Raw genomic sequence first — 21,861 nt, forward strand, 5'->3', positions numbered from 1 at the left:
GGGGGGGGTGTCCTCGTACGGTGTTCAACAGGCAGCTTCGTCATGCTAAGGCATTTTAATCCTCCCCCCCTTCTCCCAGCACAGTAAAATAGGGATCACTTCTCATTAGGTCCACAAGACTTTTTAGCCTTGTATTTAGTGTATTCTGTCTGTAGTCTGAATGGGAATGTAGGTTGTGGTCAGGGCTTGGTTCAGCTTCTGGTCACTGTTTGATCCCGTCTGTAATGCTCGCCGGTCTGAATTCGCCAGTGTTAGTTGTTCTATTTACACTAATGGACTTTCACTGTCCTTCCCCATCCTCCAGTGGAAGCCAGTGAGCGTGGTCTTGGGGAGTGGGGGCGGGGCTACACTGCCGATAGGTCAATGCGATTGGCCGAATTGGTGCTTTTGTCCCACGTGTGCATCTTGGTGGGGCTCACTCCTGCCTTGTTTCCATTCATCTGTGAGGTCAAAAAAAGAAGAGAAGAAAATGGAAGTGTGTGTGAGTAAAAAAAGGGAAAGACAGGGGTTCTGAGAGGAAGGGGTGACAAAGGAAATAAAGTGGGAAGGGTTACAGTAAGCTTCCCTATGAAAATGAAATATATTGTAAATATGAGAGATAAAAAATGTGAAAATATATAAAATTGAGAAATGTGATGGTCAGCCCCAGAAATATTGCAAATATATTTGAAATTTTTGGAAAGTGGAAAAATATTGCAATATACCTAAATGGCCATAATTTACATATTTTCAATACATTAATTGAGCTAAAAATACATATTCTCAATATATTATTGTATGGGCTTCAAGAAAGAATTTGGAGATAGGGCATAGAACAGTGTTCAAACAACATGAATCTAATTTAGGATCAGGTAAAAAAAACCATGATGTTTACTTTGCTTAAATCCAGCAGAGATGTGACACAATTCAGCATACAGATGCTTTTTCCCTTCAATGAAACACCAGACTCACATAAAAAAAGCTCCTTCATGGAAAATAAATTAGCCTGGGCTTCAAATTCAAGCTGAAAAAAACAAGCTGCTTTTGGCAAATAATTGAGAGGTTTATTTCCCAACACATCCAGATAAAATGACACACAGTAGGACACATTTTATATTAGAGATTAAGTCCCCTTCTAATACTGGCATTCATCCAAGTAATTTTGGCTTTGTCAGATCACATGGACCTGTCTTTTAAAGGTTTCTGACAGATCACTCTGGCAGTGGTATTGGCAGATGCTACCCTCACCCTAACCATTTACCAGAATACCTTACTGTGTAAACTTGGTGCCCAGAGAACCATACCCCAGCATAAGGAATTACAGAGTGATACTTTATCTTCTTTGACATGAATACAAAGGATTTTCAGACTGTTAGAAAAACTGAAAAAACCCATGCCTTGGGCACAAGGACTTGCAAAAGTGGAGGAGGTCCTTTTGAATACTCACAACGTCTGAGTTGAAAGGCTTCACATTGATGTTACGGATGGAGCTGCTGGTGAGAGACCACACCTTGGTTTTGTGCTTGAAGGCAGCTCTGACCTAAAGTAATGAATAATTACATTTCACTCGATAAATACCAAAACAGGTCGAACAAATGTGTTCCTTAATCCCAGAAGTTTTCATGGATGAGATATTCCATTCAATACCAGACAGTTTGCAGTATCTAAATTGTAAAGAGGCTCAGTGAATACTGAGGATGAATGTTTAATCTCTGTGTTTACACAGCAAGGCCTTCAATTGTTAAGTCCATAATTAAATTTCTGAATAATTATATGGTTATTAAAAATGTGAATTAGGACATTCCTACTAATTTATTTTTAAACAGTCCCCTTTGATGTGGCAGATTTATTTTTCCAAATCAAATTAAACTAAATAATTAATGACCTTTGATATTCTCTGAGGTTCTAAGATGACTTTTTTCTTTTTAAGTCATTAATTCTGCAGTGTTGTACAACCCATTATTGAGCAATGCGTCACACATTCAAACACATGAACACAAAGACCACTGCATGAAAGACACACAAAATGCATGAAAAATGAAATGAACATTACCTCAGAGTTGAGAAGACAGTGGAACAGGAAAATGAAGAATCCCTTTCACAAAAGAGACAAATTCAAAGTCAGTTCCACTGAAAACACTATTTACAAGTTGCAGCTTTTCTTTTACATATCAAATTTTATTCTAAAGTTCACATAATTTAAACAAAATAAAGAGCAATCAATGATATAACAAATACCAGTCATTACTGCATTACTGCAAACAGGGATATAACTAGCCAAGGGAAGTTTTCCTGAGCAATTCAAAAAGCAGCATTTCATACGTATGGTCAATGCCATATTCTGGATATTCACCCCCTTACTGTGCTAAAGTGAAATGTAAAGCTGAAAAAACATGCATAAAAATCAGATATCAGGCAGTCAGTTTATTGCAGGTGGAAAACTCATTTCCTATTTATGGCTTGGGGGCAGTATCTTATCTACAGGCATTATCCTTGGATATTTCCAAGCCAAACATGACTGGAGAAGCCTTCCCTCCCTGGATAGTTGCGGTTCACCTGGTATGTTGCACGTATTTTACATTAGGCCTACATACCAACAGGAAACAGACTAGAACTGGTTCCAATGACCAGGTCCTTTATAAAGGCACTTTTATCAAAGCATAGGCTTCTTAATGAACTACATTACATTATTAGCCTTTTAGCAGGCACTCGTAACCAGAGAGATTTATGTAGGCTAAACTGTTACATGCTATCCATTTATACAGCTGGACATTTACTGAGGCAGCGCTAGGTACCTTTCCCAAGGGTACAGAGCGGGGAATCGAAGTAGCAACCTTTCGGTTACGACTTCTACTCCTTATCACTCCGCTACACTGCCATCCCAACTACGTGTTTTTTTTTTTTTTAATCCAGGCATTATATCCCAGTCTTGCTGTGTCCCCTGGGGTGCTGTGGCGTAAGCTTGCCTACCTGTAAGGAGTTTAACACAGCAAACATGTACTGGAAGAATAGGGAGTGATCATTAATGGCCAGCACCCCAAAGATCCAGGATATCCCCAGGATAGGCAGGAGAACAGCCACGGCCTTGGCGGTCAGTCTGAAAACACACACACAAACACACAAACACACACGTGATAAACTCTCAGACACTTTAACATTAACATTAACATTTGCCACAGTAGCAGTAACATTTACTGTGTGTCTGCCAACATACCATGTTCTGTAAGTAGTATGTCTTCTGTTCAAAGAGCCTTTTACTGTTACCATTAATTACGCAATTAATACCATTAAAGAGGACACAGTCCATGGTGAGGATGATATATTTTCACCATTTTTCTTTCATATAAAAATTACAAGTTTAGTGCAACAGTAGAAAGCAATCTGCCTTAGCATAGTGAAAGCATGTCCGTTATGATCCTTGTCCTCAGCTGGAGACAAAAGTCGTAGTGACGACACCGTCACCAATATAATGTTGTCAGAGCACAGGGAATGCTGCCAAGCATGTCTGGATTTTGGAGCAATATATATTATCCCCAGTACCTATATCCACTATGATCTACAATAAGGAAAATAGTATCTAGCAATGCTATGGCGTCAACATTGGAAAAAATAGATGGAGAAAACACATGCTTCTTTTAGAGTTCCCTCAAGAGTTCTCCACAGACTGAATACCCATAATTCTCCCTGCAAGTCTGCGAGTCACAATCAGCAGCTTTTTTATCTGCTGCCTGTTTCATTTGATTAGATGTGACTGTCTACTTAGCTCTGCTGTGGCGAAGGTGTGAGTAAGGAATCCCTTTAAAGTGAGGATAAAACACCAGACGGATCACAAACCTCAAGCTCGCCCGCTTGATCTGACAACAGGGAAGAATTCCTATGACAAATATGCACAGTCTCTGAAGCAGGCTGCATCCGTCATAACCACACTGCCTAAACAAATATCGCAATTCATTTGCTTCACCTGTAACCCAAAAGCATTTATTTCTCCTGTAGGGCAGGAGGCACGTGCTGTAGCCCTTGCTTTATCTGCCTCTGAGAGCTGAATAATTTCAGACACTAAGAACATTTGTTCTGTTTGCATTCCCATGAACCAGAGCTTCCTGTTTCTCACACCCCCCAAAGCTAGTGCTGTAACCCAGCTTGTCAACAACTTTTTAGCTAGAAAGCAAAGAATGAACAACCAACTTACTGTGACTTTAGCTTGGACTTCATGACAGTGCCTGCGCATGACCATATAAAGCAACTAATTTCCCAAAGAATATGATACTGCCCTCTGGCTTCCATGACAGCGAGCCATCAATAGCATTGTCCTGGTGCCTCACTATAATTTCATTATGGGTACCCTCATAAAAATGTCCTACAGGAAATACTGATTTACTTTACTTAAGGGGTAAGGATATGGTTTGTCTGAGGCCAGCTTGCAATACGCTGTTACAGGAGTGACAGATTGGCTGAAGGCCAGAGGTTTGCTATGGCTGCCAAATATCGATTTCCATCCGAAAGGAAATTAAATGTGCTTCAGCAAAAGTGCAGTGAAGCTCCGGCTTGTGAGTGAATAGTCAGTTTTATCCACGCTTCTAAAATCCTGTCCCACCTGGCTTATATCAGGACCGGGACACATTATTTGGCTTTATACTGTACCCTCTTTCACCTCAAATTGTACCAAAATGACTACAAAAACTCTTCCTGTGAATAAGCCACCCCCATTAGCAGCATGCAATGCTAACAGACAATATCTGCTATCAAAGTGCCAATGAAAGCCCACAGCAAGTGAGGTGAAAAGGTTACTGTGGCTGATTAGTCAAACATCAAAATACTTCCTTTAAATTGTGGTCTGGATCCATGCTCAGAACAATGATATTCAAAAGAGGCCAGCCTGCTTCAAAATGAGATGTGTGAATGAGTCACAGCATTCAATATACAGAACCAAATGTACTTTGTGAGGCAAACATATTTTTCTTTTTAAACAAAAGACAAAAAGTTACAAAGGAAACTGTGATTACCATGACAACGCTAAATTACTACTTTTCATGTTAAAAGGGGGGCCCGGAAAAAAGGCTGTTTTCAGTGTTCACATTTCCATTGAAAGAATACAAATTAGATACAGACCCAGTACGTGAACCCTCTTCCTCATTTGATCTCATCCAGGAAGGTAACAGCCAAAAACAAATTATTTACTAATTAAGTCAAGGACGGATGTCCTTGGATTAACAGCCTTTTTGCTACACCTACATTTATTCAAATATAGTAGATGAATTTTAACAGAATAAGAAGCCTTGCTGTTGATCAGAGGACAGGGGTATAGTTCTCTGGCTTTGAGTCCAAGGAAGGGAATACACCTTGCCGTGGGCTGAGGTTGTTGACCCCCGGTTTGGCCATCATACATCGGAAGAGCAAAAAGGAGGAGATGGGGAGGAGAAGGGATGCTGCAAATAGTTTACATGAGAAGGAAGTGGTGCGTGTTTTGTATACTTGACGATGAAACAGGTTTATTAATTGTGTAGGCATCTTTGTCTGGAGCTTCACTTGGTTACATCAGAAAAATTGTGTTTGGCAGTTCAGAGTTTTTGTTGAGAAAAAAGCTATCAAGCCCAAAAATCTGTTTCAAATAACACTCCCTTTTAGAAATAATGCTGCCAATATGTTATGTCTTAAAATTACAAATCCAAAAGATGTTTTTCCAACAATAATAATAACGTCTACCTTGAAACGTTGTCAAAAGAAAGTGGGAGACAGAAACTTTCAAAAACACAAATGCAGTCATCTTAAGTGAATGAGTCTTTCCCTCCCTAACTTTTGTATAATTTATGACTGTCTCCATGGTAATGTCTATTACAAATGTAAAGCAACATTGAGATTGAAGATGCAGTCAATACATTCTTAGAAGAGTGCATTCACAATACACTGTATTGAGTAGACTGAGGAGAGTTTTAGATGTAGCTGTACAAAACAAACTAAATGCAAATGGATTCCATTATCCCTAATCCACCATGAGATGCTATCTGATTGTGTGTGTGTGTGTGTGTGTGTGTGTGTGTGTATACACACACACAAAAGTTGTATGCTCAACTGCTCTTGACCCCAGACATAGATGTGCCTATGCAGAAGGCTTAAAACCACTGAAGAATGATGTTTCTATTCCTTAGTGTAAGGCTCTGTGCTAGGGTTTGACCTTTAAAAAGCATATCATGTACTCATAATTAAGTAATGGACAGGTGTTCTTGGATTTAAGAGACTTTTTGCTGCACCTACATTTATTCAAATCAGTTTCCTATGAAGTGTTGTTTCAGCATCTTCAGTTGTTTCAGAGTTTTGGTTCATAAAAAAGTCATTAAGTCCAAAAAGGTGTTTTAAATAACACCCTGAGCCATTTAGGCTTGCAGCGTGTGACACCGTTGAATTTCAAGTCCAAAAAGATGTTTCTGCAGAAATAACAATGACTACTATTTCTAAACTGTCAAAAGATAGCACAGATTCTGACAGTATCTTGATAGAATTTCGGCTCAGACTTAAGGCTCAAACAACATTTATTCTGTCCTTCCTACGAATGAGATCCATAAGAAGGGGTGTAATAGTGGCACAGGGCATTCACATATTTGAGGTACTCACTTGACTGCATTGGCATCTCCGTGCACCTTGTAGTTCTCAGCGCTGATCCTGGATATTATCCTGGTCACGGCAATCAAAATCCCGATGTTCACCTGTCACGGAGAGAGATGACGGAGGGCATCGGTTCCAAAGCACAATCACGCAGATGAACACAGCCATAAACTGGCCACGCCACATACAGAGACGGCCAACAGTGCACTGCTGCTGTACCCTTGGGCAAGGTACTTAACCCGCAATTGCCTCTGTAGATGCCCAGGTGTATGAACTGATAAAAAAAAATGTAAGTCGTTCTGGATAAGAGCATCTGCTAAATGACAATGATGAAATGAAATGCAATGTAACGAAAGCAGGTTGCTGCAGGAGGTGGAGCTGGGACATAAGCAGAGAGAACGCTCCCCCAGTGCTGTTAGGGGACACTGTGCTGGAGGATGTAAAGCCTTTTTGATGTAAGATGAAGGCGCTTTCTGTGATGATCAAAAATCCCTTGGTTATCACTCTTCAGAAACAGAACCATATTTATGAAAATTGCAAGAATTAAACTCGAAATATATATTTTTTGAGAACGAATAAGGGCTAACACTATCAGAAGTAAAAGCCACAAGTAAGGGCATTTCCTCAGCAAATGCGTAACTAAATGCTCGTCAGAGGCAAAATGACAAACTGAAGTTAATATTACGGACTATGAGGCACACAGTGAAAAGAGGCAGATAGAGAAAATATAGAATATCAGAGCTTGAAATGCGCTTAAAGGTTGCATTTCTGCGATGCAGAATATGTACACAATGTACACTGCATAAGCCCCCCAAGATAAGAGTGTATGATAAATAGCTAAATGCATAACATAACGGCATGGTGGTGATTAAGACTAGCCATTGAAAACATCTGTTATCGATATGCAATTGCGGAAGGGAGAACAGCCATTAAACTGTTGGCTCCCTTGCAGCTGGGTTATCTGCTTATTAAAGGAAAAGGAGGAAATAGCACATTTGTGATTCTATAACTATTACCTTACTGTAGACATTTTTCAAAGTCAAAGCAGAAAATAAGGGACCACAGGGTGGGAGGGCAAATACTGATAATAAATTGTACTATCAGGATTCTATATAAAAAATACAATATATAGGAATACAAAGAACAATTACATAACATTGTCTACGGGTTTTCCATAGACCACATCAGATAGCAGGCAGGGAGTTCTGTAATCGCAGCCAAAGACATATTTTACAAATTCTATCTCATTCTCATGAGCAGAGTTGGGAGGAAAGGGGGTGTAAATCACATGTACAGTAAGCCACTGTGTGCAGTGATCGGTTTTCCAGTGCAGTTGAGCTGTGGGTAATTGACCGCAGAGGGGAGGTCACTACATGAAGCCAGTCATAAAGAGGCCATGTTCGACTGTATGCGCCGCAGAGCTGTGTGACTAATATCCAAACGCAACTGCCTGATAGAAAAAGGGAGGACAGGGGAAACACTGGGCTGGAGAGTACATGAAAGAAGCAGCAAATGATGTATACGAACAGAAGGACAAAATAATGTACAGAAAAAGAATATAATGAAAGATAAAAGACATAAAAGAAAGAAAGAATACATACTATTAATAAACCATGCCACCAGAGGGGAAAAAATGAACCGGAAGTCTGCCTTATGAAAGGGACTAGAGGAAGGAATGAAGAAACCTCTGACAGTGGAAGACAGATTTTCTTTGGTCCTTCGGTTCTTTCTTACCACTATGACGAAGAGTGCAGGTGCCACGAAGGCCCAGATGGCTCCAGTCTCCAGAGAGAGCCAGCAGCTGTGAGAGAGGAAGGAGAATCACATCCAGCCAACAGAACTCTCTAACACACCATTACATTACGCACTTCATTTAACATTAAACAGCCTTGTAGAACGCAAAAAGAAAACTGCTCAGTGCTTTAACTAACGCGTAAAGATAAATGTGTCAGGAGTAAGAGCACATTTTAACTCTCAAACACTTCTGAAAGATTAACCACGCCTTTCACGGTGACTCTGCTCAAGAGGCTGCATCTGGCAATGGGCCCATTAGGGGGCGATGGTGCTCAAGTGAAACCTTCCCCCTCTTCCTATTCCAGACCTTAGCTAGAGGATCAGTACAATTTAACTTGAACTTTTCTACTGAGAAAAAAGCAGTGTAAGTGGGGTCTGCATGCAAGGTCTTTCCTGAGTGCACCGAATAAGAGGGTCTAAATCTTATGCTTGTACATGCTTGCCACCATCATACACAGATACTTTATTTATGCTTACCTGTTTATTCAGTGATTAGTTTAACCAGTACATGAATTTCTGAAAGGTAACACAGTGTAATACCCTCAAACCCCTACGCCCAGGCCTTGATAGTTACCATCACCATCACTCACCCAATGATTGTCTGATTGGTGCATATGCATATAGAGGACAACATTTCACAAGAAACCGTATTCAACAGTCTGACCTCATCTCAGTAAAGATCTCATTAGATCATTTCAGTGCAGATCTCATTGAATTGGCTGCCGAGCTTCCATGGCAACTGGGTCATGGTCTGGCCCAAGCAGTTCCATATAAGCTCTACCCTGACAAAAGGATGGTATCTTATTACTGCCCATAGATGATGCAATTTACTACTGAAGCCTTTGCAGACCTCCACTTCTTTCTCTTGTTTCCGTCTGTTTTCCAAAGTTTTGACTGCATTGTAATTGGTGTACAAGGTGAGTGTTAATGAGCTCATCCTCTCTGGAAGGTCTCCACTCAACAGAGGGAGTTTTCCTAGCCTACAGACTTATGTGAGTCCAAAAATCCCACTCTCAGCGCTGGTCTTCATTATCATCTCACCCGCCAATTCACGATGGCCCCATTTCCTAAGGCTAAGGACTGTGTTGAGAACAATGCAGACAAAACTCCAAAGCAGACATTTTCCACTACACAGCGTATAAAGCCAAAAAAAAACTTTCCAATAAAGCCTTGTATATAAATCTTGAGTTGAGCACAGGTCATTTTGGCTCAGCATCTTTAAATAATTAATCTGAATACTGTGGAGAATGGGATGCTACAATACTACTAAAAATGCTATTTCCCTCAGTTTCTTGGATTAATGAGCTCCTCTTACTCGATGTGGGAAGTCCTTGGGGCTGTAGCACCACTAAAGACAAAGTTTTAAACTTTACTTAAGACTCTGTGTAAAAGAAATCCTTGCTGCAACTCTTGATACACTGAAAAAGTTGCTCAATCGAAATTCCTCATAGATAACATACTTAAGTGTTGTCACTTAGGGTGTGATATCCTGAAAGGTATGTTTCCACTTTAAGTTGTAGAAACTATGCACGAGGAAAGAGACATCAGCCTTCATAGATTTGTCAATCGCAGTTTCAGTTATTAATGCCAAGGAGCATTCCATGTTCCTTGTTTCTCTCTCTGCTCCCCCAGCAAACAACTTCCCTTTCTGATTTATTTTAAATATTACAAATTACTTTACTATGTTAATAGTTATTTTCTTATTTATTGTATTTACCTTAAAATAAAAATATATTTTTTGTGCACATTAGGAACAAGTTGCCCAGTGTGCATGCGTCTGTCATTGGTAGAGTACTGTATGGCCAGATTTCTCCATCTGAGGGATCTCAAGAATGAATATGTGAGAATGAGTAGGATCTCCTGTATTAAGAATGCTCATGACATCAGATCAAGCTGAAAAAAGCAGCTGCCATCAATGGGGCTTTTCACACTTCTAGGATGTCTAAATAAAACTTTCCCAATATACAAGTACAAAAAGTTTTTTGTCCCTATAATGGCATGGCAACCCACTGATTTGCACTTGATTCATGGGACGTTTGAGAACAGGAAGCTTATACCCCACTGAGATGGATGGTTGTGAAAAAAGTTCTTTGGGTGTGGCTATGTCCCTGATACTTACTTCCCCACTTCACCGTAGCTGTCTAAGGCTGAGGTCACAGACACCACGCAGATTACCAGCGGAGATCCTGAGAGGGGAGAAGACATTCCTTTATTTAGGGAAGAAAATCACTCCAACCCTGCCTTCCATTTACATTACATTTGGACATTTGACAGACCCTCCTTTTCAGAGAAAGAGAGTCTGAGAGTTACCAGAGTTTCAGAGGGTTACAAAAGTGCAAGTAATGGGGCTACAGGAACATTAGTGCATACAGGATATGACAGACCGCATCTGAACATGTGCGAATCCACACACAGTGCTATAATAACCAGTGACACACAAAATATGTGCAATACCATGTTGTTTAACTTACGTCTTAAAAAAAATGGTGGTATGTACCCTAAGATGTTCAGACCTTCCTAACACAACACAGTTTTGGGGGGAAAAGCTATACGATCCAGAACATTCGCTACATCAGCTATAAATACACGCTTCAAAAGGCAGACCGGTCAGTGAGGTGAATGAGAAACCATACAACTGCAAAAAATCACTAGCCATTAGCGGGAGCAGCTGACCAAAAAGCCTGCTTCATTTGCCGTCGACCATAAATACGCAACGCCATTTTGCCAAAAAAGACCGAAAATCTGCAGGAAGAAAAAAAAAGAGCCTCCTCCTGCCAATAATCAGCAGAACATGTGGAGGAGGCCCTCTGTTCCCAGACCAGCTGCCAAGCAGCGTTGCATTCCTCCCCCTGCCCAGCGCGGGCCCGCAGAGACCCCGCTGAAGCCAGGCCATTCACACATTCACTCCATTTCACAATCAGGCCCCCACCGTGGAAGGCCTGCAGCGGGGGGGTTCGGGGCCCACAGTAGCAGGAGTTTCACGTAACCTGTGCAATCTCGCCGCACTCAGGTTAGCGGCCTCGCTCCCATCCCAAAGCCCCTGCCCCCCGCCTGAAAACCCCCTGCAGCCCCTTCGAGGCTACAGAGGCCAAATGTGTGTGCTTGTGTGTGTTCAGATTGCGGATTGGAACCAGATTTGGAAGAGATTAACGAAGCAACTGCAAAAAAAGCAAAATTAGAATCCTATTGAAAATATGTCTAATTATGAGTCCACAAAATAAGAATATTGACACTCGGTGATTATGCCTGCTGGCCAAATGGCAGAAATGGATGAAGAGAGTCTCATATTTGGTTATTTAATCAAAATGAATCCCTTTATGTAATTTTATTCAAGGATCTAAAATGCGCATGCAAGAATGTATTTTACAGTAGAAATATATATAAAAAATGCATTTAAATATATCACTTAACCCATCAAAGTATAAAATATTACATCAAAGACTTGTAATGCATGATGTGTAATATGGGACAAGCAACACATCTGTTGATCCATATAACACAGGTTTTAAAAGGTTCATAATGGGAGAGGGACTTGAAGTCCCTTTTGTTTTTTTTGGCATTGGGGTAGCTTCTGTTTATTTTGCAGAATGAACTCTGTTGACCTACAACATTGCAGTTTTATGTTATATTCATCATCAAGATAGTGCAGAGGAAGGCTCTTAAATTTAAAAGGATATATTTTGATAAGTTTAGTACTATTTTCCTTTCCCAAGGACTTACAAAAAATGAATCATTTTTCAGTATTATTCTACACGTTCAACCTTATGATGATATGGAGCATAAACATTTTGAAGTGATGGAAATGTGTGTCATGTGTTTTGAATGATGTAGTAATTTGACCCAATCAAAATGTTTTTATTTTTTTTCCTTTGGAGAACAAAGTGGAGAACAATGTTTTGATTGGTTCATTTAAGTCAGTGAAGCACAGCGCTTTAGAGAGCGAGCCATTTTCGTTTGTCAAATGTGACTTTAATTTAGGACCGCATGTTTTGTGTGATGCTGTGTTCAAACACTGCCAGTGATGTAAATTCGGGGGGGGGGGGGGACTTGGAATCGAGTAAAATGCAGCATTTATTAAGGCCTTTTTTTCAGAGAGGGCGAATTTTACTGAGACGAAGAGGAGCGAGACGAAAACTGGGTTTGAGCCAAATGTAAACCAAATGCAGAGCGTTTGCACATCTGTGCGTAGATGACTAAATTAATAAAACTTTCATTAAAAACAGCAGTAACCTGGAAGCCACACTCCCTGTGCCCCAGAGATTCACTGCAGTGCACTGTGATGACAAGGCTCCATCACACTGTTCCTTCTAAGCCATACAAACAAAAAGAAAAATATGAGGTCTTTCCACATCTGGATGAATACAAATTTCAGAACTGTTGCATAAGGTACTTAGTTTATTTAATTTAAAAGATAATCTTAATTAGACTAACATTCTTGGACCCTAAGAATATAGATAAGTCCTGTCCTTCTTTACCTCTGACATACTAAAGCCAATGCAACATGAAGCAATTTACTCACAACCAAAATCACTCTAGCTTGCTTCCTGTAATGTTCTGTATCACCTAGTGTAATCTGTGATTGGATATTGCTTAATTCTTTGATTGTCATATGATGAGGTGGTAGAATATCTTGTTATCACATCGTACACAGTCTATGTATACAGTTTGTATTGTGAATTAATTTCTAAATGTTACAAATATCTAACTCGCATGCAGCAACCATTAAACTGGATGACAATAACTCAGACACTTCTACGCCACTTTTGAAAGTTACAATGACGTAGGACAGACTTAGAACAAGTGCATCTATTTTGTTTCTAGACATACGGAAAAACATCCCTGGAGATGTACTCATTTTCTAAAAGCAAGTCTAGAACAAGGACCCCTGATCCTGTGCTTTCAACCTCAAGAGGTTTTCCACGCGAAACAAAATACCACATAAGAGAAGAAGACGCACAGCCTCTGCAGTGAGGAGCCCGGCTCTGTCTCTTGAGCCTGCGGCCTGCCTCTTGTGTTTCCGACCCCTGCTAAAACACGCTACCGCCAGTCTCTGTTGTACTGATGTGGGTCAGCCACCGTAGATAACCGAGTCCGTCTCATTTGCTTCCACAGTCCCTCCGCCGCGCTGGAGTAGAAGAAAGCGGAGGGACAGACGGAGATCAGAGACGGGTGGAGTGTCATCAAAGCGCGCCCGTATCACAGAACTTCTGAGGCAGGCTCCTGTCCAAATTTCAATGTTGCACACAACATCAAAGGCACCACAGAGTGTCTCACAGCTCAGCGGGTCCCAGAGCCGCTCTCCTTGCACATAATGGGCAGCAGTGTGGCACACTGGTAAGAAGCAGGGCTCGTGGCACCAAGGCTGCTGGTTCGAGTGGTGGGACACTGCTGTTGTATTCTTCGGCTGTACCTCAGTAAGCATCCAGCTGTACAGATAGGCGGCATGAAAAAACTGTACCCAACATATGCTGCTCTGGGTGTGAGCGCGTGCTAAGCTAGTGCACTGTACTGTAACATAATAGTGTATTCTAGAACAGTGATCACTGGAATTTAGTTCTATTGTCCAAATGTACGTGACCCACTTCTTTGTAAACTTTTGCAGGACTATACAACTGAGCTATAAAGAAAAATTAAACTATATGAGTGAAATAGAAGCAAGCACTAACAAGCCATTAGTTCATATTAAAAACCAGTTGTTACAAATGCTAAGATTCACTTTGTGATGTCACTCTTTTGCTTTTGGACCCACAAATGAAAAACATGTTTTTCTGGGTACTGAACCTTACTCCTCCTGCGCAATATTAGCTAAGCACCCCGCCTCACATACCTAATAAACCCAGCTGATTTATTGAAAAATTGACCAGAATGCAACACTGGGGCTTTAATGTGGAGGAAGCAAAGTAATATTGCCTTTTTTTATAAATAAAGGGCACAAATAAAAAAGCTGAATCTAGATTGATTCCAGAAGTTTTAGAGCAGGAGACTCAGGCAGCTTCCACCATAGGGCGTGTGAGGGGCGGGGCTTACCCCAGCCAATCCCGTAGTAGTAGAAGTGCTTGCTGCCCTCGGAGCCGAACACCTTGATGACCATGCTGTACAGGTGTAGCCCTTCCACCAGCATCCAGGCAAAGGCACTCAGGAAGAAGAAGTGCAGCAGGACGGCCAGGATTTTACAGGGAAGCTGCAGGGGAGAGAGAGAGAGATGAGTAATGCTTACGCACTCCAGCCAGGGCATGTAAATGATCAGATAATTAGACACAAACAAACCGCAGTTAGCAACCTCCTTAAATTGGCGTATTGTTCCGCGGTTAAAACAGCACCCCAGCCCAACACATTGTGCAGTGTGAGAAAGTTCGCCCGGTTTGGCAGGGGCTTCTGAGAGCAGCCTAATGAGTCTGGGATTCTGCAAGGGAGCTGACCACACTCGCTGCTTCCTCTCCTTAACAATGGCGTGTTCAGCAGATGCTGATAGACCTCATTATCTCATCAGGGCCCGGCCCCACATTTGACGAGGGCATTTTCGCCATTTGCGTAATTGCCGGGCCACCATTTCGAATCCGCGTCACGCTCGACGGCTTACAGCTCGTGTCTGGGCGTCGATTGGACGGAGCCTGATCCGACCTGGGGAGCGGACCCGAGCCCTCTAACCCGCCGGGGCGCACACAAGAAAAAAACGCGCTCGGACAGCTTGTTTTCCGCCCCGCCGAAAAAGCACAGGGGAACGTAGGGCGTGATGCAGATGGACGGATAACCGAAAGACAACACGAGGTGAGGACACGGAACGCCGTGATTCATGAAATGACCCCTGCTGCGCGCTAGGCTGAGTTCATTGTTTAGCACTGAGGTATGGGTGAGACGGACTGCGTTTCCACGGTTGCGGAGGAGGTCGCTGTGACGACAGGAACACAGCTCCAGATCCCCTCAGCCTCCACCGTTGCCCGGACAACATCTGCAGGGTAGCAGCGCAGCGTGGCGATTAGGGAACTCACAGCCAGGAGATTACGGCTCAAAAAATCCCATTGGGGCACTACTACAGTGCTCTTTAGCAATGTATCCATTGGATATCTGGCTGCATAAATGAATAACACATAAAAACTGAGCTATATCAATAATTCTTGATAAATGCATCCAGGGAAGTCATAATATAAAAGTGCCCTGCTCTTTATCTGTAGGGAGGCAGGGATAAGCAGTGTTATGTGGACACAGGAGGGGTAATAAGACCTCTCTTGCACTGGTTTCAAGAGCTGATCCTTCTATTAACCTATGTGAACTTTAAAGAAGTGTGAATGCAGCCCTGCGGTAGAGGTGGAACAGGTACTATCGGCAGAGGTTGCGCAGAAGTCATTCTAAGCGTTCTGTCTTTGTATCACCCCACCAGCCCGCAGGTGCTTGACCGGCCGCGCAGCAGTGGGAGGGCTTACCGTGCCCGGCTCGAAGCGGAAGCTGACGAGGAGCAGGATCTGGGCCACCAGGATGGAGAAGGACAGGTTGGCGTGGATGTGGTAGCGCTGGTTCCGGATGGTGCTCACGGATCTGCGGAACGGGACAAGGACGAGCTCCCATCAGACGGGCAGATTAAATGCTGAATACTTCATGAGGCCTCACATTAAATCTTAAAGACAGGATGCATCATTTCTCTACAGGGATAAAGTGTGCCGCTGCTGTGCTGCCCAAGGGGATAATTACACTGCACAACCTCGCTGTCGAAATCCGAGGCAGGACGTGCAGCAGTCTCGGGGTTTATAATTGATGTGATTATATTTGTAATTGCCAAATAAATGAGGTGTCCATGAAAAATATGACATGGTTGTAAAGACAGTCTGAATTTGGGCAAAATACAAAGATATAATAAAGTATTACTGAATAACATATCATTTTGCAGATAATTTAATTTGAATTCAATGTTTTCTTCCTTTTCTCCAATGCCCCCCCACCCCTTTTTTGCTTTAAATGTTAGCACCCTAATGTGAGGAGGGAAGGTCCAACCACCACAGAGAACACAAGTCTGGCAGGGGGGTGTAAATTCCGTGGCGCACAGTGATGATGTCACGAATACAACAGGACACTCACGACAGAATGGCAAAGGTCACCAGCGTGATGGCAAGGCAGAAGATGGAGATGGAGCAGCCTATGTAGCTGATGGAGGAGAGTGCTACCTGGTGGGCCTTGGTGAGCTACAGAGAAATAAGACATCACCAATCAAAATCACAGCACTCAATAATTACACACACTACAGAACAAATACAAGAAATATCAAATTGCAATTATTGCCTTAATATCCTGGGTCGTTTATTGTCTCTATGAAATTATATGCATTCTGAGCCTCTTTTAGCAGATTTATCACCGATGTTGACTGCTCATATTGTACTCACACATTGTAACAACACATTCTGGCCAACACCTGAAACTAACACAACCAATGCCAGATTTTATGATCACCTAAACTACATTTTGATTGCATTAATGCCCATAAACAACTGCAATTAACACTTAAAACCGCTCTGTCAGCCATTAGCCGCCCAAGTATTATCATTGTTTTGGTACATTGTGTTTTTGCAGTTTTATGTGGCAATGCTTGGCTGTTCTGGTAATGATTGATCGTCCTCCCAAAGTTTCTCACATTACCGTATTATTGCCCTGGCCAGATTAGCTCTGATTAATTAACTTTGATTAATTGCAGTTATTTGCTAGTGCCTTAGCCATAACAGTTACAATTAATTATCTCAATTAATTATAATCATGGTATATAGTGATCTTTCTACAATATCTACTTAACGTGGGGCTCTTTTGCTTAACATGGGGCTCTCAGATTGAACAGTGCCAGCAGCAACCACTCTATAGACAATTTTGGGTCTCCTGAGGTGCTGCTTAGGGCAACATTCAGGCCTCAGGTTTTAAGAGTAGATCTGGGTGTTGATCTTTGAGGCATGATGGTGTTGGAATTGACTGGTCTATAAACCTGCTTCTGCTCTCGACCTACAAGCTATAAGGAGGAATGGCTGGGTACACACCCCTCTGGAAATCCAGGCTGATTAGCTCAGCAGAAACACCGCCAAGCTGGTGATAAGTGAGTGATACTGCGTACAGGGGGCGTATGTTGGGCAGCCTCGTCTGGCCCTCTGGCACCCTGCCCTTTCGTCTGATGCTTTCCACTGTTGTCACTCGGGTTGTGCATGTGACTCTCACGCTACTGGTTGAGCGTTGACAGTACCCCCCCCCCCCCCCTTTTAGAGAAGCCTGTCTGTCCTGACCGTGACATCGGCGACCGTAACCGTGACCGTGCTAATGGCCATTCCTTTCCCCGAGAGTAACGTCTAGCTGCCTCGTCAGCCGGTTCCAATCCTTGCCGTGTCGTGTTTCTTGTAGATTCTACTTTAAGCCTCTGGGTGTTCTGTTGCTCAATGAGTTGGGTCGAACAACTGCATACATGTTGCTGTTTTTTCCCCTTTGGGGCTGGACCCAGTGTTCCCAACAGGTTGGGCACTGGGATTCCCCTGACTAGGGAGCCCCATACTGTTGTCCTCACACCTCATGTCCAGCACATCCCTCAGCATGGGGCCGTTAAAGCGCCCTGCGCTTGACTCTTCCACATTTATGGCCCTGCTGAAATTGAGATATCACCGAGGAGACATCCCAGCAGTATGAAATACTGCTCCTCAGGCATTACCTCTGAGAGAGAGAGGAGGGGAAATGTAACAGTCACAGCCAAATAACCTTGATTTTCTGAATGAGGGACACTGCCAGAACACCTCATCACTGTGAAGGGGAGCGTTTCCCTTCAAATATGAGAAACGGCTCTGCTTGATCACCTCTTAAATAAGATTTGATGAGGGCGAAGGAAGAATTTTCTCGTCCCATTTTTCAGCGCAATCAAATAATGTCGCGCATTATGAAAAACTGCTCCTCTGGCGATATCCTCCGCTGCAAGGGCCAAGCTTATTTTTCTAATCGCTACGATCTGTAAAGAATTAGAATATTACACTAGAAATTAAACTAAGCTATATATTTCATAATTGAATTAAATATTACTTTATAGGCCTCAAGATCAAAATCCTTTCCTCTTGATAAACATAACTGTTATTGACATCAGAGCCCTGTATTAATAAAGTGTTATTGGTAAGTAATTGAATTATTTATATGTAGCATAACCCTGTGTTTACTTCCAGATGTTTTTAAGACTGTCCATTTTTTCTCTACCAGCAAAATGGATGAACAGAGAGGGTTCTTCTTGAAATGCAGCAGTGGCAATGCGACCACCATCTTGGCATATGCGGGCCATTTCTATGAATGAAAGACAGCCTTTCTTGCAGTTTTAGCCTTCCATTAGCATTGACTGTGGACCCTTTCTCTCCATGCATGCCTTCTGGACCAGTATACCAGGTTAAAAAAAAAAAAAAAGTGAGAATTTTTTTTTTTTTTTTTTACTGAGAAAAAGTCCCAATCTGTGCAAGCTCCCTAAATATTTGCTTTGTACAGCAATCTAAAGGATTAAGTCTAAAGGGTTCCTTATCCTTAAATACACTTCCCTGTATGATAATTGTGTTTGTGAGAGTGAACTTGAATGAATATGGTCTTTTATGACTAAGGCTATTAAAAATGAAAGAGAAGGCTGCCATCGATGCATTTTAAAAAGACACAAGAAGGTCCACTTAGCCATAGACTTATCCCTTGTATTTTAATGGTGTCTATTCTGTTTCATCTTAGGAAATACAGTTTCTTTGCTTATATCTTGGTAAACTCAGGTGTAGGCAGTGTTAAAAGAAAGAACAGCTAATCCTTAACCGGTCGAGGGTGGCAGGGAAGTTCAAACACACAGCTGTTTTAGTATTGGTTAATAAAAAATGGACCTATGTTTAGCTCATTTGTAATACAAAAGGAGCCTGCATTGTGTGAGAGAACAATGAGTCTAAGGTGAGCTAAGGTGAGTAACATAAATCTCCCAGCATCCCAGAAATTGAAATGAGCTTTAAGCCCTACGGTCCAGGATATTAATCTTGATACTTTAATATATTGCTTAAAAACAAAATATGACACCATAAAAGCCTAAATTAAATGGGTTAGGATATTTTTACTCTATAGGGCAGTAAAATAAATCATATGTATATATATTATATATACAATATGAATATATAAATATATTTATACTTGGCATAAAGGATGTTTTTGACTATGTGTATCCAGAAACTGGAAGATACTAGAAGATGATATTTTTCTGAATTTTCTGGCTATAGAAATCGACTATGAGGTAACAGCATATTTCGAAGGTATCATATGTTACATATTCTTAAATACACATGTGAGAATGTTGGTACAAACTATAAGAACTTGCTTCCCTTATGGATTTATACTGATTTTGTATATGTACCCCATATTGAAATGTATGGTTATTTACATTAACCTCATAGCCTCATAGCCTTACCACTAGCTATATCAGGCAGGCTCTTTGTATATTTTTAAGTCATGAAAATTTAAGATTTGACAGTTCGTTCAAGGACTATTATTCTGCCTGAGTTGAGTAACTGTGTCAAGATGATTATGGGAAGGCTTAACATTACTCATAGACACTGAGCACCATCTACAGGACACCAAGGGAAAAACCCCTCGCCACACCCACAAAAGCTGGTTAGAATTCAAAAGAGACCAAGGGAGAGAGAGAGAGAGAGAGAGAGACTAGCAGAAAGAGACCATGCGAGAGAGAGAGAGAGAGAGAGACCAACAGAGAAAGAGAGAGTGACCAACAAGGAGAGACCAAGTACAAATGACTCTGTACTGGATTCCTGCCCTTGGCTGTGTTTCTCTCTCAGCAGTCTGTTTGTACTCTTTGCTCAGCAGTAAAAGTGTTCACCAGAGGTTTCAATGAGAACAGAACCCCCAGCCCCCGCTGTAGCTCCCCGTGGGGAGAAAGCCCATCTCTGGTACGGTTCTGCCGAAAAGGCTCCTGTCAGAGTCAGGGGTTGGGTATTACTGTGTGCCCTGCCCTGAAGAAGGTCAGTGAAGACCAATAAGATTGGTTAGTGCTGCCGGCCAACTCAGCCTGGAATTGGACAGGTTCTAACAATCCCATTTTTTCCATTGGCTGAACCAAACTGTGTTACTGGAACCTTGCTGGGCTTGGCTGCTAAAATGTGGTTGGCATTCTATTGTAGTGCCCAGGCTGTAATGTGTCACATGAATTTGAAATGGGTGAGATACACCTGTATACTCATATGCAGGGGAAATGACATAAGTTTACAGAGTCCTAAAGCTTTTGCTCCCCTAATGAACATGGGAAAAAGCTAAATTTTGTTAGAGTGATGCAATTTACAAGGAGCTTTAGCAGTACAGTTTAACAATAAAGAAATAAAGTGAGATGTAATAACATGTACAAGGTGCTCTGTAACTTACTCTGTAAGGAACTTCCCTTTTACCGATTACTGTTTCATTACATTTGTCAAACATCCAGAAAAAATGACAAGTAGCAGGTGTTATAATTTTGACTACATACCTTTCACAAATTAATTTTTAACTTTTGTCACAATAAGAACATATTTCAGCCTTTTAACTTCGCTCTTAGGCAAATGCCTAATATTAAGGAAAGCTCCCGGTTTTTGTGAGAATTTTCCACAGTGAACCTTCAATCAATTATTCATTGACATCTTCACAAATGTTTAATGTACACGGGCCTCATTGCTACAGATCAACTGATGCCCATTAACACATAGCAAGAGACAGGCATTTATGACCGTATAACACTTAACCATACAGTGTTTTATGGCATAAATGTACTGTCAAAGATAACACTTCTGGAAATGAGTGCATTTGTTTACACATGCCTGCCTTATGGTTTTTTTCTTTTGGCAGGACCTTACTGTGAGACTTCGGTTTGGATTCTGCATAAACTTAGACATGTGCCTTGTAATTAGGGCAACCTAAAAACAGGAGCTTTCCAGAAACGGCAAGCCGGGGAAGTTAACTTGCATTAGGAGGATGGAGGATAGCCACTAATTAGGGCCTTTTTTTGGAGGAAAGCAAAGCATCAAAGCTGAAGGAAACGATCGCTTCACTGAGCCGCGAAACAGCGAAGAGTTTTCTCCATCTCTTCCCTGGAAGAGACTGCAAAATATTGTGGAGATCCTCCAAGCATTTTGCTCCATTTTTGCCACATTTTGCTCAAATAGATCTGAATTATCTTGTACATGACCACCACACCCCAACACCAAATACCTAAGCAAAGATAAGTGTGTTCTGGATGTACTACGGGATTTGTCACTGATGGAAACTGATACATCTTCAAAGAGGTCCAGAGAGTTCATAAACTTTGTGTTCCGTGCAAAATATCCTTCTTAAGAAGTAAAATCCGACATGCTGGTGCAGAGAAGGGTTACAATAAACAGAAATAAAATTACCAAGTAAACAGGAACTTGAACATCAAACAAACAGGTTGAATTAAGAGTCCAATTGATAAATTTTTTTCCTGTAGTTGGAGCCAACTGGAATGGCATGTACCAC

At 41.6% G+C, this 21,861-nt stretch overlaps 1 protein-coding gene across 4 annotated transcripts in view; it reads right to left on the minus strand.

The window, feature by feature from the left end:
• Positions 1–296: 296 nt before the first annotated feature.
• Positions 297–21,861, minus strand: part of adgrd1 (adhesion G protein-coupled receptor D1) — a 56,848-nt gene continuing 35,283 nt past the window's right edge. For all 4 annotated transcript variants that reach the window (XM_036527464.1, XM_036527463.1, XM_036527462.1 and 1 more), the window contains 10 exons: positions 16,444–16,547; positions 15,795–15,906; positions 14,401–14,554; positions 10,493–10,559; positions 8,314–8,380; positions 6,589–6,680; positions 2,950–3,076; positions 2,033–2,074; positions 1,427–1,519; positions 297–440 (listed from right to left, as the gene is read on the minus strand). In XM_036527464.1, the coding sequence (XP_036383357.1) occupies positions 345–440; positions 1,427–1,519; positions 2,033–2,074; positions 2,950–3,076; positions 6,589–6,680; positions 8,314–8,380; positions 10,493–10,559; positions 14,401–14,554; positions 15,795–15,906; positions 16,444–16,547 (954 nt within the window). In that variant the 3' untranslated portion in view covers positions 297–344. The remainder of the gene's footprint in view (positions 441–1,426; positions 1,520–2,032; positions 2,075–2,949; positions 3,077–6,588; positions 6,681–8,313; positions 8,381–10,492; positions 10,560–14,400; positions 14,555–15,794; positions 15,907–16,443; positions 16,548–21,861) is intronic.

This window comes from Megalops cyprinoides, chromosome 4 (genome assembly GCF_013368585.1).
Source record: "Megalops cyprinoides isolate fMegCyp1 chromosome 4, fMegCyp1.pri, whole genome shotgun sequence".
Lineage (NCBI taxonomy): Eukaryota > Metazoa > Chordata > Actinopteri > Elopiformes > Megalopidae > Megalops > Megalops cyprinoides.